Source organism: Lithohypha guttulata, assembly GCF_036872675.1.
Source record: "Lithohypha guttulata strain CCFEE 5908 chromosome Unknown scaffold_2, whole genome shotgun sequence".
NCBI classification, from domain to species: domain Eukaryota; kingdom Fungi; phylum Ascomycota; class Eurotiomycetes; order Chaetothyriales; family Trichomeriaceae; genus Lithohypha; species Lithohypha guttulata.
Genome location: NW_027042751.1, coordinates 2,814,455 through 2,840,720, shown reverse-complemented (window position 1 = coordinate 2,840,720; position 26,266 = coordinate 2,814,455). Strand labels below are relative to the sequence as shown.

The 26,266-nt window shown below is 49.3% G+C and overlaps 9 protein-coding genes across 9 annotated transcripts; 6 read left to right on the top strand and 3 right to left on the bottom strand.

Moving 5' to 3' along the window:
* Positions 1-1,092: 1,092 nt before the first annotated feature.
* Positions 1,093-8,604, top strand: LTR64_003134 (uncharacterized protein; the record flags this gene model as incomplete). The annotated part of the gene is given in 2 exon segments (XM_064897497.1): positions 1,093-2,536; positions 2,549-8,604. The coding sequence occupies 2 exon segments, from the start codon at positions 1,093-1,095 to the stop codon at positions 8,602-8,604; spliced, it is 7,500 nt and encodes a 2,499-aa protein (XP_064756447.1).
* A 410-nt stretch (positions 8,605-9,014) lies between these two features.
* Positions 9,015-9,986, bottom strand: LTR64_003133 (uncharacterized protein; the record flags this gene model as incomplete). The annotated part of the gene is made up of 1 exon (XM_064897496.1): positions 9,015-9,986. The coding sequence occupies one exon, from the start codon at positions 9,984-9,986 to the stop codon at positions 9,015-9,017; it is 972 nt and encodes a 323-aa protein (XP_064756446.1).
* Positions 9,987-11,078: 1,092 nt separating this feature from the next.
* On the top strand, positions 11,079-12,806 carry LTR64_003132 (uncharacterized protein; the record flags this gene model as incomplete). Its single annotated transcript, XM_064897495.1, has 1 exon — positions 11,079-12,806. One exon carries the CDS (start codon positions 11,079-11,081, stop codon positions 12,804-12,806), a length of 1,728 nt encoding a protein of 575 aa, XP_064756445.1.
* A 112-nt stretch (positions 12,807-12,918) lies between these two features.
* Positions 12,919-13,586, bottom strand: LTR64_003131 (uncharacterized protein; the record flags this gene model as incomplete). The annotated part of the gene is made up of 2 exons (XM_064897494.1): positions 12,919-12,926; positions 13,325-13,586. The coding sequence occupies 2 exons, from the start codon at positions 13,584-13,586 to the stop codon at positions 12,919-12,921; spliced, it is 270 nt and encodes an 89-aa protein (XP_064756444.1).
* A 54-nt stretch (positions 13,587-13,640) lies between these two features.
* On the bottom strand, positions 13,641-15,214 carry FPR3 (peptidylprolyl isomerase fpr3; the record flags this gene model as incomplete). The annotated part of the gene is made up of 3 exons (XM_064897493.1): positions 13,641-14,624; positions 14,680-15,129; positions 15,182-15,214. The coding sequence occupies 3 exons, from the start codon at positions 15,212-15,214 to the stop codon at positions 13,641-13,643; spliced, it is 1,467 nt and encodes a 488-aa protein (XP_064756443.1).
* Positions 15,215-15,648: 434 nt separating this feature from the next.
* REV1 (deoxycytidyl transferase) lies at positions 15,649-19,194 on the top strand (the record flags this gene model as incomplete). The annotated part of the gene is made up of 1 exon (XM_064897492.1): positions 15,649-19,194. The coding sequence occupies one exon, from the start codon at positions 15,649-15,651 to the stop codon at positions 19,192-19,194; it is 3,546 nt and encodes a 1,181-aa protein (XP_064756442.1).
* Positions 19,195-19,428: 234 nt separating this feature from the next.
* On the top strand, positions 19,429-21,032 carry LTR64_003128 (uncharacterized protein; the record flags this gene model as incomplete). The annotated part of the gene is made up of 3 exons (XM_064897491.1): positions 19,429-20,273; positions 20,318-20,553; positions 20,605-21,032. The coding sequence occupies 3 exons, from the start codon at positions 19,429-19,431 to the stop codon at positions 21,030-21,032; spliced, it is 1,509 nt and encodes a 502-aa protein (XP_064756441.1).
* A 42-nt stretch (positions 21,033-21,074) lies between these two features.
* Positions 21,075-22,420, top strand: LTR64_003127 (uncharacterized protein; the record flags this gene model as incomplete). Its single annotated transcript, XM_064897490.1, has 3 exons — positions 21,075-21,480; positions 21,577-21,788; positions 21,836-22,420. 3 exons carry the CDS (start codon positions 21,075-21,077, stop codon positions 22,418-22,420), a joined length of 1,203 nt encoding a protein of 400 aa, XP_064756440.1.
* A 220-nt stretch (positions 22,421-22,640) lies between these two features.
* On the top strand, positions 22,641-25,733 carry CDC54 (MCM DNA helicase complex subunit; the record flags this gene model as incomplete). Its single annotated transcript, XM_064897489.1, has 3 exons — positions 22,641-22,945; positions 22,968-25,083; positions 25,140-25,733. The coding sequence occupies 3 exons, from the start codon at positions 22,641-22,643 to the stop codon at positions 25,731-25,733; spliced, it is 3,015 nt and encodes a 1,004-aa protein (XP_064756439.1).
* Positions 25,734-26,266: the final 533 nt, after the last annotated feature.

Here is a 26,266-nt window from a genome sequence, read left to right as displayed (position 1 = left end):
ACAGCTGATCCTCCGCAACCCTGTTTGCTTTGTGGCATATACAGTTGTATTGTGGAGGTATTTTTCTCATCGTATAAAGGTCGAGGAGAAATACCTTGTCGAGTTTTTCGGCGACGACTACCGCGAATATCGCACTAAAAGGGGCGTGCTGATACCATTTATATCCTAACAAGGCATATCAGGAACAAATCTCGATGTGCATGCTCTTCAGACTTCCCAGATCCCCTTGTTGGCCTCCGGTACACACCTGACACTGCGAAGTTGAGATCTTATGCTGATTCCATTTCTACGTGTCGAGACAGGCGAGCTTCGCAAGTGCTGGGGACGCATGAATTGTCGCCTTGACTACCAAGTTGTCGGCATCAAGCGATCATGGCAGACTCGTTCCCGGTGGTTTACAATGCTTGTCTGTATAGCATTATCTTGAAACTTTCATTGTCTAAAGACGACATAGCGCTTGCATAGGGAGCTGTAGGCACAAGGCAAATGTGCTCACATCTTACACGCGACAGCAGCGAAAACAATCAATGTGGCCGTGGCGATACGCACAGTAAGTTACGGCAGGCAGACAGCTTCTGAATTTAGAGACAACGCGACGCGTTCGCGATTATTTAAAGCATCGTAGGTGGGCCTTCGTCTACATTCATGTGGTTCTTGCTAGTAGCAATAGTCAATTGCAGCCTGATTCTTGACACATTCAGCTATTTGTCACTCACGCCTGTATTTCGTCCTGCTTGTTTACTCAATCTGTGTTGTAAGAAATTGAAACTGTTACCAGACTCTTTGTTTGTGGCAACAAGTGACATGCTCCTGCCTGGAAGTCTATCTTCTGAAGCATCTGCATGCTTCCTCCCACGTCTGATACCACAAACTTATGAATAGGTCGATCGCACTCGGTCTAACGTGCTGAGTCACCATTTACAATTCCACCTCTTCTTCACCGGTATTTCCTGGTTACATTTATCCCTCTGGCTGCCTGCGCCAAGACGCTACTACTGTAGTTGGCATTATCTTGTTCAATTACAGCCACGGAATTGTCGACGTTGGAAGATGGCAATTAAATAGAATAATACTGGACATCTCTGTTTCATGATGGCGCAGGCTTCGGAACAGGCGTCAAGGAATCGCAGCACATCGGCAGGCACATCTGAATTACCTCAGCACGAGAACAAACGACCCCGACTGGACATCAATGTTGTCACAGACATGCATGGCCGAGATGATGTTCAAGGAAGCGAAATACCACCACTTAAAGATCGTCCTGCCTTACCACAATCAACAATAGTTCCCGCAGAGAGGCCGACTACACCTAACGCATCTCCGCCAGCAGAAACTGAGGTCAATGTCGTGTCTCCCACGAGCAGAGTTACCATTAATACACGACCTCTCTCAGCACAGTCAGCTAATAATGAACAGCTGCTGTCGAACGGCAATGATGAGGGCAATCCGACAGATCCTTTATCGAACGGCACCACATCGAACGCCGACTCGCCTATCATCGTCACTGTTTCCGATGGTGAGACGTCAAATAACATTCCTGGAGATCTCAACGAGCCGATATCGATATCGTCGTCTCCGTCGGAAGTCGTCATCGAGATCGGTCCACCAGAGGACGTCGAAGAGTCTGTTGGAGATACCAGCTGGTCGAGATTGCTTCATGCTGGTGCCAACATTACAGCGCCTTCCATATGGCAGACCTTTCCCTTTCAAAATGATGGTACAAAGGCTGGAGTTCTCAGGGCTACGCAGGGAGTGGCAGAGATGTTGGAACGGTCCCAAGAATCGCAATTTGCCGAGACGCTCAAAACAACAACAAGCTGGATGGAAGAGATTCAGTCATCGCTCGCGCAGTATGACTTGCAAACTCTCCAAAACAATCTTGAGCTCATCTCGCGGCTTCCCTTGTTCATTAACTCTCTCTTGAAAAGAAGGGTTGCACTGCCTGTTAGCACAACTGAGGCAGACATTCTTGCTTTTGTAGGCGCGTTCGCTTCCACGACTATGTACATGCTCAATTTTGATATAGTCCGACTGAAGTCGACATCCGGTGCGCTGGACCCAGCTACACAGCGTCCAGCTATCTCGCCCGACTTTCTACGCTTGCTCAACGGGGTACTCTGGCCAGAGTCAACATGGTCTTTACACAAACTGCTGGAGAAAAATCTACAGTTGTCGGTAAACGACTTCTGTTCCCATGCTGCTTCACTCCTGTTTCGCAACGACAGCGAGAAGCCTTTTCAATCTTTCGCGACACTTTTTGATGAGATGGTGCAAAAGGTGCCAGTCAACTCAAATTATAGGGCCGTACTCCTTCAAATTGTCGCGTTCTACCGCTTGTTCCTCGCGGCAAATTGCAAGTACAGCGTTCCTTGTGAGGCACGGACACTCGAGGCCTTACGCGCAACAACTTCAAACTTCGTGTCGTCAGCAGATGGTGCTCTACGGCAGGCTATCAAAAAGCAACATTCTTGGCTCAGCATCGAGAATAGTGCTGGTTGTCTGGAAAACTTTGTCCGTCTCATAGGTGCAGCGCTCAGTATGTTTCCAGACCTTGCCAAATTCGTCCTTACCACAGCGAACTTGGACCCTGGCAAAACTGACGTGGCTCTGAGGCATACGTTTGTCCAGGAATTATACAAGTTCTCACTTCTGAAACAGTTTGTCATGTATGGCCGCATGGAGCTTCGAGTCAGTGGCATAGAGGCCATGTCATCGGGTCTAGTGGAGACCTGGTCACGCATTTCAAAATCATCCGACCAGCGACGTGGAGCCGACGTCTTGAACCTGACTATCGACTTCATTCGCAACAACGAATTGATGGAATTCATCTTTGGTGTTGACTGCCCTTCACAAGTCGTGCAGAGAAGTTTCAATGTGATTGGGTTCCTTTGCGTGTCCGAGCGATGGGATCAGTCCGACAGTGACAAAGCCTGGCGTGCTGTTCTCGAGAGTCAAGATCACAGATCAGCTGCTGCGATCGTTGAGAATCTTACTACCAACTTACAACATCTCAATCTCGAGTCACTCATGTACATGTACGAGAAAATACACGATGTGCCCTTCGAGAAATTCGACCAACGCCTACTGACTTTCACAATGCAACTCTTAGACTCCACTATTCAGAGGATCGATCGGTTCTCTGGTATCGAGCAGGGCATCAATGCGAAAATGGTCAAACTGTGTTTGCATCTTTTGCGAGAAGCTTTCACACCAGCCAGATGCTCGACAGATGTAACAGAACTGATCAAGGAGAATATCTACCGATGGCTCATTAGAGATCGAGCAAACGTAACTGCTCATCGTGTAACAAACTTAGCACGACCTGAACGAGATGAGCTAGTCACTACGCTGCAAAGAGACATTTTGCTCCACACAGAATACGCAACGGGCAGCATCTTTCTGATGACAGCACTACTACACTCTGCGGATGACTTCGAGACAGCTAACGTTGTCTCCGCTACTAACTATGTGGAGCTTCTCCTCGAGGATCTCATCTTCTTGTCGAACACCAATACACTCGACGTTGTCGCCTCAGAGAGATCTATGAAGATTCTGTACAATGCAAGATTATCCGGGCTAGCGCAGTTGATTATGGCCGTACCGCGCTTGATAGATAGAACCCTCTGTGAGACGCTGTGGGTCAATGTTCTGACGACAAGCTCCTCTGCCTTGAGATCCGAAGCATGGACCACTTTTGCGAACATCCTCAACGAAATGCAGGTCAGCAACGAATTTCTAGACCTTGTTGCCTGCGACTTTCTGCCTACCCTGCCACCAGCCTTTTTCGATGAGGCTGTACTAGCATTCTGTCGAGCTTTGACGGACTTCCACGTTCGCTACAAAGTAAACAGTATGCAAGATACAGATGAATGTCTTCAAATTCCTGCGATGGAAAGAGTTTGGTCTATCATGCTCGAAGCGTCGAATTTTCACGTTGCAGAGATGGCATCCGATTACATTGTGCACACCTATCTGAACAATGATGACCTGGTCAGCAAGCGTCATCTCGGTGAACAGCAGATGTATGCGGTGCTGGTAGATAGATGCATCTCAACAGTTATCGAATCTGCCAACTCGTTGAAAGATAATGGTCCTGATGCCTCCACAAACACGGTTAACAGCCAGCACGAGGCCCGTCTCCACCGATCGCTCTCACTATTACGGAAATTGCTGAATGGCCTCAAATCCAAACCGCGATTCAAGCCGTCGGCGTCTGAAAAATTTGGTCCCGCTCTGGCAACATTCGAACCCAAGGGTCAGCCGGTCGAGTGTCAACTACGATGGATCTCCGACTCTGAGATGCGGGAGGGAAACCTTACTTGGACTGTTGGCGAGGAAAGTACCGGCCAAGAGCTATGGCGTTTTCTGGTTGAATTAACTGGATGGAGCCAGATAAATATTGTCAAAAGTGGTGTACGTCTCCAGCTTCAGGACGACACGAAGACAGTAAAGCAGCTCAATCTCATCCCAGGCAGCCTACAGATCAGTAAACCTATAGGTGCTACTGATATTGGCCCAGGAAGGGCAGTTCGCGCATCATCGCCCGTCGATTCTGCAATCATGCACCATTTCAGAGATCTTTACGCCTTGCTGGAATTTCGGGAACCTGTCGCTAAAGCGATCTACGATTTTCTGGTGGTCTTCTCGTCACAAGCCACTGTCATTGCTGAAGTGAAATCAATGACCCTATCTGCTGAAGAATTACTCCCTGTGCGCAAGCCATTCAAATTGCTTTACTACGCTAATGCCTTACGATCTTCTATTGAGGAAGAGTCATTAAGCAACATACCAAACTGCAACTTCATACAATACGCCGTGACCACAGTTATCAGCACGCTGAACCACTTGAGCATGGTTGACGATCATTCGTTGCGTTTGACAATAGTTAAAGATTTGATCGAGACACTGCAGCTCGCTCTACGGGCAAAGGTCCCCGACAATGTTTCAAGCACGTATTTCGACAAGCCTGAGTCTTTTGTGAGGCATTTGATGTATTTCTGGGGTGACTTCCAAGGCAAGCAGATAGGCGGAGATGTCTCTTCGGAAGGTATGGATCGTGACTTCTTGGATGTCATGATTGAAGCATCCTTACACAATGATCGCTTATGGGAGCATCTGAACAGACAAGCAAGCTTCCAGGAACTGCTTGCAAGTGCTGTACTATTAAACCCGAACATCGACTCGCGAAAGACGGCAGCAATTATTATCTTAAACGTCGCAGGCGTTGTGTCGGGCAAAACAACAGCCAAAATAGAAGAATCTCGTTCTCCGCGAGCGCGATTTGATGCAGAAAAGATCAAAATTTGTCTTCAGCACTTGTGGAAATACCTGTTTCCATTGGTAGCTCGCGCCTGTGATATGCCATCCTTAAGTCAGCAGGCTCTGGAGATTGCTGTGGCAGTCTTCGAAACAGTATCAAGGACACTTTCTGAGGAGTCTCTGAAAGGAGTCTTTGCTGAATCTTGGACATTGTTGCTCACGCAACACGACCCTGGAAACAATATTTACTGTGCTAACGAAGCAGTGCCACTGAACCTGGCCAAGATACTTGCTCATTGTGTCCGATGTCTTGCAAACTTAGGCATCACTGTCCCCGAAAGCTCAAGTCTTATTCGGAAAGTTTACCAGCAATACTTGTTTCCTCCTCTCTCGGACTCCTCGAGTGCTTGTCTCGAAGAACAAAGTACACCACTTATTGATTTCGAGGCTCGAAGTGCTCTCTATGGCTTGGTGCTCAGACTATGTCAATCCTCAGACGACCTCGCCGTGCTTGCAGCAGAAATGAGCGAGAGTGCAGTTGATGAAGACGCTTTTTCGCAGATGTGGGCCAACGACAGAAAGGCTATAAGGTCTGAACAGGGATATGCTGGCCAACGGAACTTATCGAACACTTGCTACCTCAACTCCTTGTTCTCTCAACTATTTATGAATGTGAGATTCAGAGACTTTATCATCGGCCTCGACATTGTTGACAGTATGAAGCAACAGTTGTTCTGCGAATTGAGCAATTTGTTTGCTAATATGCAAAGTTCCTGCGAGAAATATGTCAATCCACAGGAAGTCATTGAATCAGTAACCCAGTACAATGGCGAGCAAATTGACGTGACTGTGCAAATGGATGTGGATGAGTTCTACAATCTGCTGTTTGATCGTCTCGAAGCACAACTTGTTGATGCTGATGCACGGAAAAAGTTCAAGTCCTTTTACGGAGGCCAACTTGTTCAACAGATCAAGTCTATGGAATGCGAGCATATTTCAGAAAGAATAGAGCCCTTCAGCGCCGTCCAAATTGAGATCAAAGGTAAAAACGGTCTAGAACAGGGCCTGGCAGCTTATGTGGAAGGCGAAGTTCTGCAAGGAGAAAACAAATATTCGTGTACAAGTTGTGGTAGACACGTTGATGCTGTCAAGCGTGCTTGCCTGAAAGAGATTCCTGACAACCTCATTTTCAACCTCAAGCGGTTTGACTACGACATTATGACTGGTATGAGATGCAAGGTCAACGACGAGTTCCAGTTTCCGGAAACCATTGACATGATGCCATACACGGTGGAAGCTCTAAGCAGCGAGAATACACAACTACCCACCGACATATTTGAGCTCGTTGGAGTTATTGTACATTCAGGAACCGCAGAGACCGGCCACTACTACTCCTTCATCCGCCAGAGACCTTCTAGAAAGGACAGAAGACGTTCATGGCTGCAGTTCAACGACATAGATGTGACGCAATTTGATCCAGAGCACATGAGGGATCAGGCGTTTGGAGGAACCGACGCAAGTTATGGAAATTTCCTCAAGTTCTACAATGGTTACATGCTCTTCTACCAGCGAAAATCCAGCATCGTCACATACGAGCACGATTACCCTGTTCTATCGGCTCAGAACACCACGAGCGTACCGCTACCAAAAGGCCTGGAGAGCAGGATAGCTCAAGAGAACGAAATATGCTTGAGAAGATATGTTGCACAGGACCCATCGCATGCCAAATTTATTCGACACATCGCAGAGCGTATACACCATGGTGAGTCAGGCTCAACACCTCACGTGTTAGAAAGCCAGCTCCTGGGAATAACTCTGGACTATGTGAATGCCGTCTCATCGCGATTGAAAGACGCTGCTGAGTTTGAAGAAACAATGAGGCTTCTGGGCGAGTTGGCGAAGGCATGTCCAAGATGTGCACTTGCCATCATGGAGTGGTTCTACACCAAACGCACTGTTGTGGGAACCATAATGCAAGCATTTTACACTTTGTCTCGAAGGATGTTTTCGAGCCTGCTGTATACTTGCTACAGTGTTCTCACACCATTACGAAGCTCGAATGCAATTGTAGAAGGAGACTCGGTTGATCAACAGCGTGTGGTCAACGCGCTCGATGGCTCACTGAAATTAGTGTCAAAGGAATGGAGTCAGTTGCAAAGATTCCCAAGAAGTTGGGATCAGGTCTTTGGCCTTCTCAATGCCGTCGCAAAATCTGGCGACACAGATGTGCAGGTACTTCTCGATCATGAGTTTCTCGCCAAGGCTGCCGAGATCATCTGGATGCACATGGACTACAACCGCAAACCAACACCACTTGAATTGCGAAAAAAGTACACTGCGTACATAGCTGCTCGCGAGAAGAACAAGGCTTTCAATCATGGAATTGTCATGCAGATCTTTTCTGAGCTGCTACCTTTTGTGAACCTTCAGCCCGAGTTTCACAGGGAACGTAGCGGGATTGATGCGTCCAACGACGAGCAATACTTGCTCGGACTGAAAGAGGATGGGAGCTTTGATTGGCTAAGAAGGCTTGTGGCAGGTGGCTCCAACCCAGATGCGGCTGACGAAGTGGTCAAAGAACTATGCACATATCCCAGTCTTCTTGAACGTACGACCAATGCTCTGTTCGAAGGACTTGAACGTTCGAGACAGTACAATACCGCATGTCGCTTCCTCCGGCCATGTTTCATGCTCATCAAATGCTGTACAACCAGAAAGCCAGTACTAGGGACAATCAAGAAGTGCCTAGCTGCTGTTGCAGACTCAGACGGTCATTATAGCAGTGACTACTATGATTTCGTGGAGGCCTTGGCACAATTAGAAGGAGTTCAGGTCTTTAATCAGGGCGAAATCCGAATCTTGATACTGCAGCAGCTCAGTGATTGGGCACCAGCGCTTCTCATGGCGCCAAACGAGATACAGCGAAATGTGCGAAACGACGCCATGCATTTGATCCAGAGGATGCTGTTTGGCCCAATTGACGAGGACGACATCGACCGACTCCGTCAAGACAAGCCTACTATGCGTCAAATACACAATCTCACTCGCGGTTGCATCTCCTACGTCGTCAAGCACTTCCTGGACATACCAGCGTCCGCCCATGAGCAACGCTTTACGCTGACATCTGGTCAGTCTGCTCAGATTGTGGACGTGCTGCGAGAATGTCAGAAATATCTACAAGCCGCAGAGGAGAATGCCGGCACGGAAAACCTGATCGGGGATGTAGAGAATGTCATCCAAGAACTTGAACAGCTGGAGGCTGTGGTTGAGAATGAGTACATGTATGGTAACGACGAGGCGAGCAGTGAGCCAACGAGTGATATAGAGAGCTTCGAATCGCCTTAGTTAAGCGAGGCAAGTGATGAGACTGCATGAGGTCGAACACAGGTCGACCTGATGTTCAAGCATTAAGCACTGGTACGGCATTGTTGAGCATGCATAGCGGAGGTGACGGGATACAGGACAGGGTCGGAGTTCAGGGATGTGCTTTGAGGCTATGATAACGACGTGTACGAAGGCTTATGACATAGGGTAACAACGTCCAGGGCAGTGAGGACATAACGGTCACTGATATTGTCCACACCAGAGGACGACGGACCTACACGGTCGTAACCCACATAGCTGTGTAGGATCAATAGAGCTTGACGGTTAAAAAGGGATGTATCAAACATGCAAACGCGTAGGATCAAACTATGACCTCGCCCAGCAAAGGCGCTGTTCGAAGGTCTTTGCTGCTGCGGTTCAATAAATAGCTTTCATTGAGACCCTTCAATGTCACCAATTACAGGCCTCAACATCTCAGGCAATATCTTCGCAGCATCTTCCATGAAAAACCAATCCTTCCCACCTGGACCCAGATCGAGACTGTTACCACTCGACGGGTCGGGATTGACCACAGCAACACGGGCACCCTTATGCTTTGCGAATTGTATATAACCTGCGGCAGGGTATACGACTGCCGACGTTCCAACCACGAGCATTAAATCGATTGGTTCAGCAGAGGAGAAGAACGCATCGACATCGGCCATCACGTCTTCTGGCAATGACTCGCCGAACCAGACGACGCCAGGTCTTAAGAGAGCTTTTTGGCAGGATGGACATTGTGGGAGGTCTGAGGTTTGGATTGTGGGGATGTCGTGTTTGATGTCTGAAATGTCTAGGCCGTGGATTAGGTTTTTGGTGTGGTCGATTTGCGAGGATGAGTCTGTTGTGGTCTCGTCGGATGCTGCGACGTCACCGCCTTGTGGGATGACTAGAGATGGCACGATAGGGTCTGTGTAGTTGTTTGATTCTTTGTAACCGCATTTTCGTTGGTCTGTGCATTTGAGGTCGTAGAGACTGCCGTGGAGGAGCTTGAGTTGCTCTGGTGGGTGCCCGGCTCTTGTGGAGAGGCCGTCGACGTTTTGAGAGAGGGTGATGAATTGTGGTTTGTGTTTTGCTAGCTGGGCTAGGGCGTGATGGGCGGCGTTTGGCTTTGCGTTGAGGGCCATATGGCGGCGGTAGGAGTAGAAGTGCCAGACTAGAGATGGATCTGCTCTGAAGGCTTGGGGTGTTGCTAGGACGGTAGCATCGTGAGTTCGCCAGAGACCGCCGGCTCCACGAAACGTTGGAAGACCTGAGGAGGCTGAAAGACCTGCGCCGAGGAGAGCACAGATGCGACGAGATTTTTGAAGGTGTGAGCGGAAGTCGGCCAGCATAGACGGATCTGTGGTCGTGGAGGATGCCATTCTGATTGACACTCTTGGCTTGTTGGGTGACAAGTGTTGCTGGATGGTGTGAGCACAGCTGAGAGCGCGCTTCATGTACTCGGCAGGTTCAATATAGGCCTGATGGGTAGTAGATGATGGACTATCACGGTTCATTAATCTACTAGTTCAAACTGCTGCCTGGTCAATAGTGCCCTCTGTTGTTAGCGGATGAGGCTTCGCACTTCTATTCAAAAGAACTCCGTTTCCTCCTCGAGTTGCATAGAAGGGAAGCTTTAGTGGTTACATGTGGCATGCACGCCCTGGATCTTACCTTTCTTCGTTGTTATACAGCAAGTATAGTACTTCCCACAAACACTTCTCACAATATTGCTGCAATTGAGCAGTCTCACTGAGATGGTATGCGATACAGGACTCGACTTTCTGCAGCGACAGCCTCATACGGCATCAAATTCTATCTCACGACGACATATCGAAGCTCGCCATTCAGCATATCAATCAATCAGTCACAGAGTTCCCGGGGAAGAGGGCCGCTCCCGATGCGCCACGTTGTCGCTCGATTCACCATGCCGGATCACGACCTCATAGACATGGTTAAAGGCGGAAGCGGTCAGTTTAGGCTTGCATGAAGCATCAGCCCAGCAAACAAGAAGGAGACTATTGGGTAATGAGTTGGGCTCTTCTAGCAGTGGCGATAGGCGGAAGGGAACTCCGCTGAGGTCATCATCCCTGCAAAAAGTCCCACGAGCCATGTGCAACGACGGAATGATCGAGATCTTTGTCGCAACCACTACCATTGAGTATGAATGCAATCGCGAAGGGTTAACCTTGATAGCAAACATCGAGCCTTGATATTGTAAGAGAACAACAGATGCTATTTGTGATCAACTCCATTTTCTGCTAAACCACCGTCAGCTTTCCATCTATACCTCGCTTAAGTCTGCACCGTTCTGCATTTCATTGACATTCAGCCAGACCCAACCAGTCTTCGCCACGACGCGGCTCTTTTGATTCGATCACACCTGCATAGTCTTGTGTAAAGGCGTTGAAGGATCTTGTTCTTAACTTCACTTCCACCAACTTTCTTTTCCTGCTGATGGCACTTTTCTAGCAATGCATTCGCTGCTTCCGAAAAGCGGCTTCAGGCCGCCCAAGCGCAGAGTCAATGTGCTGGCATATATGACCGCGAAAATCGGCCCCGAGATTCTTCCTCTCCTGTTACAGCGATCAGATATCAATCTAAAGGTCATATCGGATTGTCCCAAGTCCGAATTCCAGGAATACTTAGGAGATGCATGTAGTATCGCAAACTTGCATTGGATTGACAATGCACCAGTCGACCCTTATAGGAGGCAGAAAGAAATGCAGGGCCACAAGCTGGCACGCTGGGCGGATATACTTGTCATGGTTGCTGATGCTGGAATGATTTCTCTTATACTTGCAGGCATGACGACCGATGTTTTGCTGCATGCAATACGATGTTGGGATACATCGAAACGGGTTGTTATGTTGCCTGAGCTCAGCACTGAACAGGTGAAGAGTCCGATCTGGAGAAGGCATCTAGGGAAATTGCGCCGGAAATGGGAATGGATACAAATCTTGGAACCTGCCATCTGGTCTTGGGCCTTGCCCAGTGATTGCCAATCCCTGGATGACGACCTGGAAACCGAATCAGAGATCGAATGGGACTGGGCAGGTGACACAGAGCTGCTTGAGGCTATCCATTCAGAGACCGAGATGGTTCTTCGGAGAGCTCGCGCCCTAGCTCTACCGGTTGCAGTGAAGCCGGAGCATTCGAGCAAGTCTGCTTTACCGTTAGAAATTTGGACCCAAATATTCGACCACTTAGGCGATTGGGAAGTGGCTACCGCCCTTGATATTTACACACATATCCCTACGCCGAGTAAGTGGCATGGTCTGGTGCCCGAGTCAGGTAGCAAAGCACGCAGCCTGGAGTGGGTCATTCTGACACGACCAATAGGTCAAGTCAAGCTCTTCTTCGAGAAGCACTCGAAAGACCAACCCTTGACCTTGTCGCCTATTTCCTTAGACATCATATTCAGGTTCGCCAGGACCGATGTACTGACGTATCTGGCTTCGAATCAGAAGGATATCTTCTGGACCTCTTTCCCATCCACCGTCCTCCCTCATAAAGCCTCGTGCATCTATAACTCACCCGCAATACTACAGTGGTGGAAAGACTGCCCAGCTGTCATCAAGAAAGTCTACGAGGCCATCGCAATAGACGGCGCGTCACGTGCCGGATTCATAGAGGTGCTGCAGTGGTGGCTAGATTCTGGCTTACCATTACACTATACCGAGCGAGCCTTGGAGAACGCCAGCTCAAGAGGTCTGGTCGATGTCCTCGACTGGTGGCGCATGAACAACCTCAAGCTCGCCGGCACGTCCCGCGAGCTGCCCCTCAAGGTTGGCAAGTCAATCTGGCTCGCTGCACAATGCGGTCGTGTACAGTCCATTGCATGGTGGGAACGAAGTGGCATCCCCTACTCGCACGAAGAGCGCGTCGCCACTGTCGCCTCGCAAGGCGGTCATGTCGAGGTTCTGGATCTATGGTACAGCCTGAAAGGGTCCAAGATGATCTTCGACAACCAAGTGTTGGTCGGTCCAACGAAGCACGGTCACGCAAACGTGCTGGAGTGGTGGAAAGAGGCTAGTCGTAAATGGGGATTGCGCGTTGAGTACAAGACTTGCGACATTGAGGAAGCAATGGAAGATGCCGTTGGCGGTGGTGGAGAAGGCGAGGTACGTGAGTGGTGGGCGAGGAATGGTCTTAACCTTGGAGTTGGGACTGGTGAGTGGATGAAGGTGAAGACTTTGTAGTCTCTTTTTTCTTTCCGATGCTCGAAAAATTGAAGCACAAGCATGGTGTTTGAGGAGTTTCCTTGAGCGTGGTACAATTTGACAATTACAAATTTATTCTTACAGTCATGATCTACACTTCTGCGAGAAATCACAACACGTCAGCATAAGAAAAGAAGAAAGGCAGACTACCAGTAGAGCTCCATTAATTTTGTTTCTAGCACAACATTAATCGCTCTCTTTTTGTGTGTGGCAAAGCATGCCCCTTCCCCCAGCCTTATCATCTATGCACAAACCTAGCTGATAGTACAAATTTTTTCATGCAATCCTCGATTGGAACTGGGTATCTCGAAAACAAAACACTTTTGAAACCATGATCTGTAACACGATGACGCCTTTTTTTGACCCTTTCCTGATCAGTTCCCTTGAACGCAGATGCTGTCTCTCATCTGTTATGAACACCACTCAGGCAGTGGGAGGAGACGATGGTTTGTTGTGGCTTTTTTTGTTCTTTCTGTTTTTCTTCTTCTTCTTCTTACTGGTCTTCTCATCAGGGTTCTCGTCCTTGATCTCGCCGTCGAATTGAGGAGAGGTGCTGATGGTGGTGCTGAGCTCTCCGTCGGAAGTTTGTTCGAGCTTGACCTTGACTATGGGGTTGATGGTTGGCTTGTTGTCGTCGTCAACGGTATCTTTCGTGGTTGGGGCATCGCCATTCTGCTTTGTCATCTTATTCCTCTTCTTCTGATTCTTCTTGGCCTCAGCAGTAAGTTCTCCATCGTTGCCAGGAAAGTCAGCGTCCATAGCGGAGACCTTGTCGTTTTCGACATCGTCAACGGCTTTGGCATCGGTATCATTCTATGACACCCGGATACATTTGATGTCGAAGGTCAACTTGGAATTGGCAGGAATGCCAGGTAGAGCCTTCTTGCCATATGCGAGGTGTGCAGGGATGATGAGACGTCGCTCACCGCCCGAAGCAATACCTGCGAGACCAAGGTCCCAACCTTTGATGACCTCGCCAGCGCCAAGCTTGAAAGAGAATGGCTTGCCTGATTTGTTGCTGTCGAAGACCTTGCCGTCGTCGAGCTTGCCGATGTAACGCATCTCAAGCTTGGAGCCCTTCTTGGCTTGAGGACCGGTACCAACCTTGCGCTCATCGACGCTGACACCTTGAACGTCTTTTACGCCTAGCGAGGAAGACTTCTTGGAATCAGTCTTGGTGTCTGGCTTGGCGGGATCGTTCTTGGAAGGAGTTGGACCCTGTTCAAGATTTTTGGCAAACTGCACCTTCTTACCGGAGTCAGCGCCACTGGCTTGGACAGCTTCTTTCGTAGTGTCTTGGGGTGGAGTGGCAGCTTCACCATCGTTGTTCTTCAGCTTCTTGGCCTTCTTCTTCTCAGCTTTAGATAGCTTCTTGGCCTCTGTTGGGGCAGCAGTATCATCAGGCTTGCCGAGAGACTTGGCCATGATGGTGTCCAGCGAGACATCCTCCTCAGCATCACCTGCGGCTGGTCTCTTGTTCTTGCCTTTGGTGGCTGGAGGAGCAGTGATCTTCGACTTGAGGTCTGCCTCCTCTTCAGAATCTAGCTCTGTAATTTTGGGGTCTTTGATGTCGTCGAGCTCGTCGGACTCGTCATCACCGTTTACAAGGGCGTCAAGACCGTCGAGATCCTCTTCGTCCTCGTCAGGGGAAAGATCGTACTCATCATCCTCGTCATCACTTGGCTCATCTAGCGGCATGATGTAATTTCCAGTGAGGTGGACAGTCAGGCTGCCAGAGACCTTGAAGAAGACCTTTTCGCCTTCAGCAACGACGAAGTCAAGGGTTTGTTGGTATTGCTAGACATATAGGTTAGTACTTGGGTTGTTGCACAAGCTTGAGCTTAGGACTTACCTTTTCCGGGTCGAGTGTGCACATGACAACCTCATCGAGCCCCAAACCTTCGACAGAATCGTCGTCCTCGTCATCATCATCGTCATTCAATCCGTTCAAAGCTTTTGATTTGCCCTTCTTGTCGACGTTCATAATCCTGGCGAGAAGGTCCTTGGCATCTTCCTCATCTTCCTCATCTTCATCCTCCATATCTTCGTCATCGTCGCCAGCCAGAAGAGCAGCTTTTGATTTAGGTTTCTTGGAACTGGGACCGCCATTGACACCTTCCTCCTCAGAGTCGTCTTCATCATCTTCGTCCATGTCTTCGTAGTCATCTTCATCCTCATCATCATCGAACATATCTTCAGCGACACGGACAACTTTTAGAGTTGCTCGAGGCTTTTGCTTATCGTCGGCAGCTTCGAGCTCAGGCTGTTCACTTGGATCAATGGCGGCCATTGTGAGACGGAACTACAGTCATGGTTAGGAGGTCACTCAGACTTATTGAAGCGGATTGACTTACCATTGCAGCGAATTCTGGCACAGCTGGGACCATAATGTCACCAGGTGGAATTCGCAGTGAGTACACTGCTACAGGTTGTGTGCCTGACATCTCGACTAGCTGTGAATAGTAAGCTGCAATACTAAAGTTTACAAGACACAACAATGTCCAGCTGGAAACTGTTCAAGAAAGAAAGTTGCGACAAACCTGAACCTCAAACTCGAAACCAAAATTTTTGGAGATCTTCAGCCGCTAGCGTTTGCTTAGTGCTGCTCCATCTTCTCGCCTGGCAGCCTGAACTGTTTTCGTAGTGCGCTTATGACGCGTGGTAGATTGGGACGCGCCCAGGCTACTTGCATTTGAACTCATTGTCGCAGCCATCTCATTGCCACGTTATTGTCTTCGTGTTGAGTACTCGCGATACTCTTACTCAGTCGGAGCCGAGCCGGACATGATCGCAAAGTTATGATTGTTGCTTGTCGCCCGCGATGGGCTCCAGACTAGAAAAGAACAGCAATTCAGTGCGCAAACGTATCGCTGAACACACCTTTGACGGCGAAGATGGAGAGGAGTATGCAGCCTCCAAGTTCGGCGGTTTCACCGACTACATGAGGCGCAAGAAGCTTAAACTGCAGAACCTCGATGCCAACCTACGCTCCCAATCGGACAAACCGCAGATCTTTCGCAGTATAGTCGTCCATGTGAACGGCTATACCCAGCCCTCCCTCCAAGACCTCCATGTCCTCGTTGTCACCCATGGCGGAGGCTTTCAGCAGTATCTTGAAGGGAAGACCGCCGTTACTCATATCGTCGCGTCCGAGCTTACGCCTAAAAAGAAGGTCGAATTTGCCAAATATAGGTGTGTCGCTCCCGCCTGGATCGTGGACAGCGTTGCAGCTGGGAAATTGCTTCCGTGGAATAGTTACAGAATTGTTGATGAAGGCGAGACTCAGAAGGTGCTCCGTTTTCAAGGTGGGCAGATGACCGCTGAAATCAATAAGCGTAACGAAGGGTATAAGGCCGCAAGTGAATCGAGCTGGTACGTTTCTCAGGTCAAACACGTCGCTGATAAAATCAATGCTTCCCCACGTACCACTGGTTTGCTTGGTATCCAAGATTCAGACTCTTTATCTCATGACGTCCCTGAGGCTGTTACCAACATATCATTCGATGAAGCTGCAGAGCCAGAGGACGAGTCTGATGAGCTCCTTCTACAGCTCGCTGCTACACAAAACTCACTCACTTCTGACACACCGCCTACTGTGGAAGACAAGGACGCTGTCAACCATCCTCATCCCAATGCATCGATTGACCACAACCCACACCCCGAACCCCAGGCTGACTCGCCTTTCAAGGGAGAAGAGAGGCAGTTGACTGCTGAAGAGCACAACGCTATCCTACTTCAAAACCCTCATATGGCTAAATCAAGTACTGCAAATCCCGATTTCTTGAACCAATACTACCGAGAGTCTCGTCTCCACCATCTCTCCACCTGGAAGGCAGAGCTAAAAGCCCAACTTCAGGCAAGAGCACAGGAACGATCCTCTCAGCGCCAGCGGCACAAAAGACCTCTGGGTTCCCGCCGCTACGTCATGCATGTCGATTTCGACAGCTTCTTCGCCGCTGTCAGTCTTCGCAAGCATCCTCAATGGAAAGACAAGCCTGTTGTCATCGCTCATGGAAGCGGTCCTGGTTCGGAGATTGCCAGTTGCAACTACCCTGCTCGCAGCCATGGCATCAAAAATGGTATGTGGATGAAGTATGCTCTTGACCTGTATCCTCACCTCAAAGTCTTACCGTATGATTACAAAGCATATGAGGAAGCCAGCAAGCTTTTCTACGATTCCATTCTTGCCATTGAGGGCATAGCACAGAGCATCAGCATTGACGAAGCACTCATCGACATCAGCGATCTTTGCATTCGTGCAGGTGGTTCTGATGGCAAAGACATATCCGAGGGCTCAATCTACAGAGAGCAGATTAAAGCGAACGAGCTTGCTACGGCATTGCGAGACGATGTGCGAAACAAGACCGGCTGTGAAGTGTCTGTAGGCATTGGAAGCAATATCCTGCTCGCCAAAATTGCACTACGCAAGGCCAAACCGGCTGGCCAACACCTCATCATGCCAGAAGATGTCCTCGACTTCATAGGTGAACTCTTAGTGACCGATCTACCGGGTGTTGCACATAGCACTGGCAACAAGCTCGAGGTTATTGGTGTCAAATACGCCAAAGACATCCGCACAGTAACCAAGGAAAAGCTCATCAACACGCTTGGTCCAAAAACTGGTGAAAAGATCTGGGATTATTCACGTGGTATCGATAGGCAAGAGGTCGGTGATCAGGTTGTGCGCAAATCAGTCTCTGCCGAGATTAACTGGGGCATTCGTTTTGTCAATCAGCAACAGGCTGAAGAGTTCGTGTATTGTTTGTGTGAAGAGCTGTCCAAGAGACTGCTAGAGCAGGTCGTGAAGGGCAAGCAGCTTACTATGAAGATCATGCGCAAAGCTGCTGATGCTGGACTCGATCCACCGAAGAATTTGGGCCACGGAAAGTGTGATACCTTCAATAAGGCCATCACCTTGGGTGTTGCAACAAACGACAAGACGGTCATCGGCAAGGAGGCAGTCTCTGTCCTGCGAAGCTATAATTTTCCTCCCGGTGAGCTTCGCGGGCTTGGTGTGCAAATGCAGAAGCTTGAACCCTTGAAACCTACGCTCGATAACGTGGGTGCATCTTCGAAAAGCAGCCAGAGACAGCTGCAGTTCAAGCGACCAGAGACAATTAGCAGGATTTCGGAAGGACGTTCGCCAATCTCGGCTACTAAGCCTACGATGACTGCTTCCAGGTCGAGTCCTATCTCAGAAACTTCTGTGAAGATTAGAAAACATCACGATCCTATAGAAGAGCTGCCAACTCCCGAAAAACCCTCATTAGCTGCGCAAAACGAGCTCGCGCATCTGGAAGATAATGACCAGACACCCCTCAATATTTCTGGCACACAGTTCGTGCTGCCCTCCCAGATCGATCCAGATGTTCTAGCTGCTTTACCAGCTGATATCAGAGCCCGGCTGGCTCCGAAAACGGCCAAACTGTTTGAGGCAAAGCACAAAGACGACACCATCAGTGAAGGGTCGAGATCTCGATCACAGTCACCTTTCATTAGTGATTCAGAAGTCCTGCTCCCTAGCGAGAGCCAACTCGACCCCGAAGTCCTAGCAGCATTGCCTGAAGATATGCGTGAGGAGCTCTTGGCTGAGCAAAGACGTGCAAAACGGTCCCTTGTTGGACGGAAGACACAGCAAGTACTACCACAATCACCCAGGAAGGCCAAACCTTATACGACGAGGGTCAACGTGACACCAAAGAAGAAACACAAAACCACAACCTTGTTTCCCAAATTCAAAGCACGTGACCCATCAGTTCCCACGTTAACACAAGCCAATTTTGTTTCACGCAGAGATAATGGAGGCATTGCAGAGGCTCAGACTTTAATACTTGATGAAGACATCCCAGAGGACTTGCTCGATGAGCTTCCAGAACAGATCAGGCTGGAAATTTTGGCTGAGCAGAAACGACAGCGCTTACAGCAGAGGTCAAATCTGGACGTTCCCAATCGCAGACGTAATAAGATCAGGAAGGGTCCGGACGAAGACGTTGATCCAAGTCAGCGTCGGCTTCACTTTGCTGCACCCAAACCCAGGCCTACATTTACGGACCGTAAACTGAGTACGTTGCCAGAGCTTCGCGACATTATGTCCTCATGGGTGCGATCGTGCTCGAGCGGAGTCGAAGGAGAGCCAGAACAGGAAGATACTCATGCCCTAGGTACGTATCTTGCTCGAGTCGTACTTGAGGAAGGCGACATGGCAAAGGCACAGTCCTTGGTAGAATGGCTTGAGTATGTGGTTCAAGACGCATTTTTAGAAGATACACCATCACTTCCAGTATGGACAAAGACGATTGCGTTTCTGAAGGCAGAGGTGCAGGGTGCTGTAAGAGAGCGAGGTCTGCAGCCTCTACGATTTCGATAGTGCCTTCCTCAAACTTACTTTTCGATATGCAGTTACGGTCAATAAGAGTATCGTTACCTGGGCGCGCTTGCCAAGTAAATAGGTACGTATGGTGTTGCATCAATCGTCCTTCGTGTTTGGCTTCACATCCCTTTCCATCCACAACATTCACTCCCACTCTGCATGCTCTCACCCATACACAATTGATGTTTTAGGCGTGTATTGTATCTGGTATCAATTGCATTGTTTGTCATCATGTCCATCACCAGCTTTACTCGCGGTCAAGATCGTACTACGAATCATCTACGATCGAATCCCCTCAAGCTGTCTGCAGTGACGAAGAATCCCTCACCCATCGACTTGAAGCGTACACTTTCCTCAGCCGAGCCTCCTATGACCACCACTAGCAACGGTAAGGTCCGAAAGAGTCTACAAAGAGGCATGTCCAGCATCAGGAGCTTCTTCAAGAGCAGAGTTGGAGAGAATGACCATGGCAGCAGCGACAATAGCAACGGGCAGGTTGTGAGCTTTACACGGAGAGGTTCACAGGCCGCTTTCAACAGTACACCTTGCGTGATGAGAAACCCTTTAAAGCTTCACCTCACAACCTTTGACTTGAACAAGGACATACCACCGAAAGAAACTGCGACAGCAATGCCAGTGCCGGTCAAAGAGGTTACTGGCCAGACGGTTGGTACTCCCCTTCTTCCGTCGACTTCTCTGCGACGAAAGATATCTCTGAGATTCATGAACTCGTTCAGTCCAGCCAGCCCGACAGTGATTGTGAAACCAGAGCTCAGAGCTCGCCCAAGTGTTCAGACGCTCCGTGTCTGCCAAAGTCCTGCCCTCTCCGGCAATACATCGTCACAGAGCAGCAGCAGTACGTCCACGACACTAAACAACAGATCTACACCTCCAACATCTGAAGGTACTGCAACTGGTTCTCCTAATTCAGTTCTTCATTATGACATGAACGTTGCTGCTGCCGACAACCAACTTTTGATTCTGTTTGAGCAAGCCAACCTGCCACAGAAGCTCTCCACAATCCACGAACAACCAAATCTGACGATCAAGACCGTCGAAGCCACGGCGGCAGCGAGGTAAAGTCTTGATACAAAAATAAAGACACCGCTAATAGATAAAGAATCTTCTTCGAGACCCACTTCAACGCTCTGCTCAATGTTGCTTCGCCTCGTCGCAAGAGATATGAGGACCTGGAGCAACGTCTGAGCCGCATGCAGTTACCTGCCTACCTCAAGCATCGGATTCGACGAACGTGGGAAAAGGGCGAGACCGATGCTTTGCGACAGAGTCGCGTCCTTGAACAAAATGGCCGACACGCCGTCAAAGTAGGTGCTTATCAAGTCGTCAAAGTACTGGGTATGTTTTCCTCAACGTTGCACACAATACAAGCTAACAACAGCTTCTTAGGTAAAGGCAGTTTTGGTGTTGTGCGTCTGGTCAGGGACAGTGATGTCTTTCGAGACACCAAGGATCACGTCCCAGCCTCGAATACTAACGGCTTGCCACATTCCATAGCTGCTTCTCGCAAGTCTTCGATGACCACATTGGCCAGGGGGCTATCTCGATCCAGACATAAAAAGCTGGCACCCAACAAGACAGTATATGCCATGAAGGTCATTCGGAAAGCGGATATGCTGCGAAATGCGCAAGAAGGACACTTGCGAGCCGAACGCAACTTTCTCGTTGCGGCTGAAGGCTCCAAATGGGTGGTGCCGCTCATCGCTGCCTTTCAGGACGCCAAGCACCTCTACCTGGTCATGGACTTTTGTGTAGGTGGCGATTTCTTAGGACTTTTGATCCGAAAGAACATTTTGAGCGAGCAGATCAGCAAGTAGTATGTGGCTGAAATGATTCTCTGTGTCGAAGAGGCTCACAAGATGAAGTGGATTCATCGAGATGTGAAGCCTGACAACTTCTTGATCGGTGCGGACGGTCACTTGAAGATCTCGGATTTCGGCCTGGCGTTTGATGGTCTTTGGGAGCACGACCAGAAGTACTTCCACAACCAACGGCACAGTCTGATGTCCGAACTCAACCTTGACGTGGAAGGCGATGTCGATGATCGACGTGATACTGCCCGACGACTCAAACGCCAGGGAGGAGAAGGAGGCGATTATGACGCTGCTGCCTCACCACTGGAAGACAATCCCTTCGATCCAGCCGCTGAGAAGTTGATTGACTGGCGCAATAAGAACCAGCGACGCAGACTTGCACGATCAGTGGTTGGTACCAGCCAGTACATGGCTCCAGAAGTCATTCGTGGAGAGCTCTACGATGGTCGATGTGATTAGTGGTCGATTGCTATCATTCTTTACGAATGTCTGTTCGGTGTGTTGGAGGCTTCGAGGCATCTATCAAACCCTGACTGACTCTCGATAGGGTATACTCCATTTGCTTGCGAAGATCGCCAGAACACGAAGCTCAAAATCCTGAAACACCACGAAACTCTGCGTTTTCCTGCTCCTCAAGAGTCGGTACAACAAGTATCGCCCGAAGCCCTCGATTTGATGAAACGGATACTCGTGGAAAAGGAAACCAGGCTCTGTACAAGACGGTACGAGCTGAATGACTACACCAGAAAGTTCTTCGATGTAAGTTCAGTTTTCAAGCTACAGTCAAAGTTATTAATTGTCCTCAGAATGGTGCTAGACTTGTGCGTGTGGACAAGACACACCGCAACTATAGCAGCTTCTTCGTGTATCCGGACGATGCGGAGGATATCAAGAACCATCCGTTCTTCTACGGTATTCCTTGGGGAAATATGCAGGATTTTGGTCCACCCTTTACACCACGTGTACAAAGCTGGGAGGATACCAAATACTTCGACGATGAAGGCCCTATCTCCGACATCGACAGTGGAAGTTCTGAAGATGACCTTCAGGGTCAGAGACTGGAGAAGGATCGCCTCAATCCTAGCTCGCATCAACACGAGGCACAGAACATCGTACCAGAAAGTCCTGCAGCGGAGAAAGAAGATGTGCAGGTACCATTATCCTGCACTATCAAACCAAAGCGGCCTCGAGAGAAGAAGCGACCGAGAGACAAGATCTTGCGAGATGCCAATTGTGGAAAAATAGCACTACAAATGAGGAAGAACAGCGCCTTCATGGGGTACAGCTACCGTCGACCCAAGAACATCAGTGAGGTGATCGAGGAAGTATTAGAGAACGAAGGAAGGGTCGGCGAGAATGAGCTCATCTTTGAAGTCAACGGTCAGTCGTGAGGATTTTGTAAACTGCGTGTCTACGGTTTAGATTGGATGATGGTATAGTGCACTCACTCTTTTTACGAGACTTTATGCTCCGCTATTTAGAGTCTAGCGTTGTCGCGTACACGTCGCGACATTTCGCAAGACGCGTTCAAAGGACCTCAGGAGGAAATCGAGGGGCATACGTGCTATGGCTCATGCTTCTCGTTAAATCTTGTGTATGCTAACTGTTGAGATGTCTACGCCAGGATCTCGAAGATCGGCCCGCAGTGGCCGTGGTTCTGTCAGTGCAACACCGTCGAAGCAAGCACGAAGCACACCGCAGCCGTCCCGACAACAAGCGTCTGATAACGTGGCAGTATCATCTCCCCTCTTCTTCCAGTCTTCACCCACCAAATCCACGCCTCGACAGTCTCAGCGCTCCAATGGCGACCTCATCATCAGTTCTCCACCTCGACAACAACCGGTGATTGAGGACGGCGACACAACCCCCAAGGCCACAAGATTCCCAAACATTACAGGCAAGCACTTCGACATAGAGTTACTACATTCTTCTAACAAGCGCAGACTCTTCCCCACTCCGATACGACCCTAGCTCAAGCCCTGCAAGGACTCGACAGCAACCTACAGATGCGCCAACAAGTAGTAGTGGATTGTTCTTGAGATCCGATCCTCCTAGGATATCCTCGCGAAGAGGTGACATCCACTCTGACGCTTTTCCCGCTGCATCCACAGGAGGGAGAAGAATATTTGTGGGCGACGATGGTGTTCCAATCAGGGACTCTGAGCCCGCCTCAGAGGCTACCTTTTCCAACGCCAACCCAGACACTTCAGATGCTGACGTGCTCGCGGGTGGCTCAACTAGAGTCATCTGGGGTACCAATGTCTCGATTACAGACTGTATGGCTGCTTTCAAGAATTTTCTATACAATTACACTCCAAAGTACAGGATGTGGGCAGACGGCATGTCGGAAGACGAGACCAGGGCACTGGGTGGTCGAGCAGACGAAAAAGAATACATGAACATGCTTAATGACCTTCGAAGGATGGGTTTGGCAGGCCTCAATCTCGACGCGAGGAACCTAAAAGCCTACCCAGCCACACTCAAACTATGGCACCAAATGCACAACTATCCACAAGAGATTATCCCTCTAATGGATCAATCACTCAAGGACGTGATGATGGAGTTGGCTAAGCGAGAGATGGCCGAATTGCAGAGAGCAAATGCTGTTCGACCGCGCGCCCGATCACGCCTCTCAAGTTCAATGCCTGCTTATCCTAGCTCAGATCCTGCCACGCCAGCAGCTCCCCAGGAAGTGCCAAATCTTGTTGAGGATGCTGAAGTACGGAACTACAAAGTTCTGCCTTTTGGGCTGGAGAAGACAGTCAACATGCGCGACCTAGATCCCACCGACATTGACAAGCTGATATGTGTCAAAGGTCTGGTGATCCGCACCACTCCGGTTATTCCAGACATGAAAGAAGCTTTCTTCAGATGCAGCGTCTGTAATCACGCAGTCCTGGTCAGTATTGACAGAGGCAAGATCGCCGAGCCTGTCAAATGTCCTCGACCGGTTTGTGATTCGAGAGACAGTATGCAGATCGTCCACAATCGATGCAATTTCAGTGACAAGCAGGTCATTAAGCTGCAAGAAACACCAGATGCTGTGCCAGATGGACAGACTCCCCACAGTGTCTCTCTGTGTGTGTATGACGAGCTCGTCGACGTATGTAAAGCTGGTGATCGCATCGAAGTGACAGGTATTTTCCGAGGCAACCCTGTTCGTATCAACCCGCGCCAACGTACTGTGAAGTCGCTGTTCAAGACTTACGTCGACGTCCTCCACATACAGAAGACCGACAAACGCAAGCTCGGCATAGATGTCAGCACGATTGAGCAGGAGCTATCGGAGCAGGTCGTGGGCGGCGCAGAACAGGTGAGGAAGATTACGGCCGAAGACCTAGCAAGAATCGAGGAAGTTTCACAGCGACCGGATGTCTATGAGATACTTGCTCGAAGCTTAGCTCCGAGCATATACGAACTGGATGACGTCAAGAAAGGTATTCTCCTACAGCTTTTCGGTGGTACCAACAAGTCATTTTCAAAGGGTGGTAGTCCCAAGTACAGGGGAGATATCAATGTCTTGTTGTGTGGTGATCCCTCGACTGCGAAGTCTCAGCTGCTACAGTATGTTCACAAGATTGCTCCTCGCGGTGTTTACACTTCTGGTAAGGGTTCATCCGCGGTCGGTCTTACAGCATACGTGACAAGAGATCCTGAATCTCGGCAGCTTGTGCTTGAATCTGGCGCTCTCGTATTATCTGATGGCGGTGTGTGTTGTATTGACGAGTTCGACAAGATGAACGAAAGCACTAGGTCGGTGCTCCATGAAGTGATGGAACAGCAGACCGTTTCTATTGCCAAAGCTGGCATCATAACGACGTTGAATGCTCGTACAAGCATTTTAGCTTCTGCCAACCCTATTGGCAGCAAGTACAATCCGAACTTACCAGTACCTCAGAATATCGACCTACCTCCGACACTGCTTTCTCGTTTCGACCTTGTCTACCTTGTGCTCGACCGAATTGATGAGGTCAATGACCGACGGCTGGCCAAGCACTTGGTAGGGATGTACCTCGAAGATACGCCTGAAAATGCTAGCCGGGAAGAAGTCTTGGTAAGTGCACTGATCGTTCAACCTCTTACTTAGAGTCTAGCTAACACAATCACCAGCCCATTGAGTTTCTAACACTTTACATTTCTCATGCTCGCTCCCATTGTCATCCGACATTGACTCAGCCTGCTGCCAACGCTCTCACCGAAGCATATGTCGCGATGCGTAGCCTAGGAAACAGTATTCAAGCAAATGACCGACGCATCACTGCCACAACTCGGCAGTTAGAGTCGATGATCCGTCTTTCCGAAGCACATGCTAAGATGCGACTATCACCCACAGTCGAGGAGTCAGACGTCACCGAGGCAGTACGGCTGATCAAATCAGCTATCAAAGCATCGGCGACAGACGCACGGACAGGCCTCATCGACATGGGATTGCTCGGTGAAGGTGGTGGCGCGAGCGAACGAAGACGCAAAGAGGAGCTGAAGCGGAGCATTCTTATGGGCCTTGACAACAACGAAAACGTGAGAGCAGGGGATACTGTGAGATATGCCGAGCTGTACAGGAGTATAGCGGATGGAGCTACGGCCGAGATTGAAGGTGCTGAATTCTTGGAAGCCATTAAGAGCTTGGAAGCTGAAGGCAAGATTATGGTGCTTGGGGAGGGTGCTAGGAGAGTCGTGAGGCGAGTCACTGGCGGGACGGTGTAAGCAGGGATTTTCCCCGTTTTTTCCATCGATGAAGGCATGCAGTGATGAGATATATGATCATATGATGAAGTGCATGTATGAACACGTTGATACGAGGCGGAAGGAATGAAAGCAGTAGGGACCAGGATAAGCTATCGTCCGTGCTGGCAGCCATTGAGCAATAGGAGCTGAGGAGGGTTGTATAAACATAACTGTATCAACTCTGTACAAGATGTTTAACATGTGAGGCAGTGTGGCATGTATCTTTGCCGAAGTGCGTCTCAAAGAGGGTGAAGTGGTTCGTAACGCAAAGATGTAATGACTAGTTGCTGAACCGCAATTTCTAGCTTGCTTCTGGTTGCGAAGATCATTCTCCGGCTTGACTTGCCAGTCTGAAGATCCATGGAGACCTTATCGACTTCCCCAAGGTTGCCATCTGATCTGTTGTGAATACAAAATATCTTGGTCTGCGTATCCTCCTCGTACCGCTGCTTCCGTGATGCATTCCACTGTGCGATTGACTTTGGCCCTCCGTTTGCGAGAAAGTCTCGCAC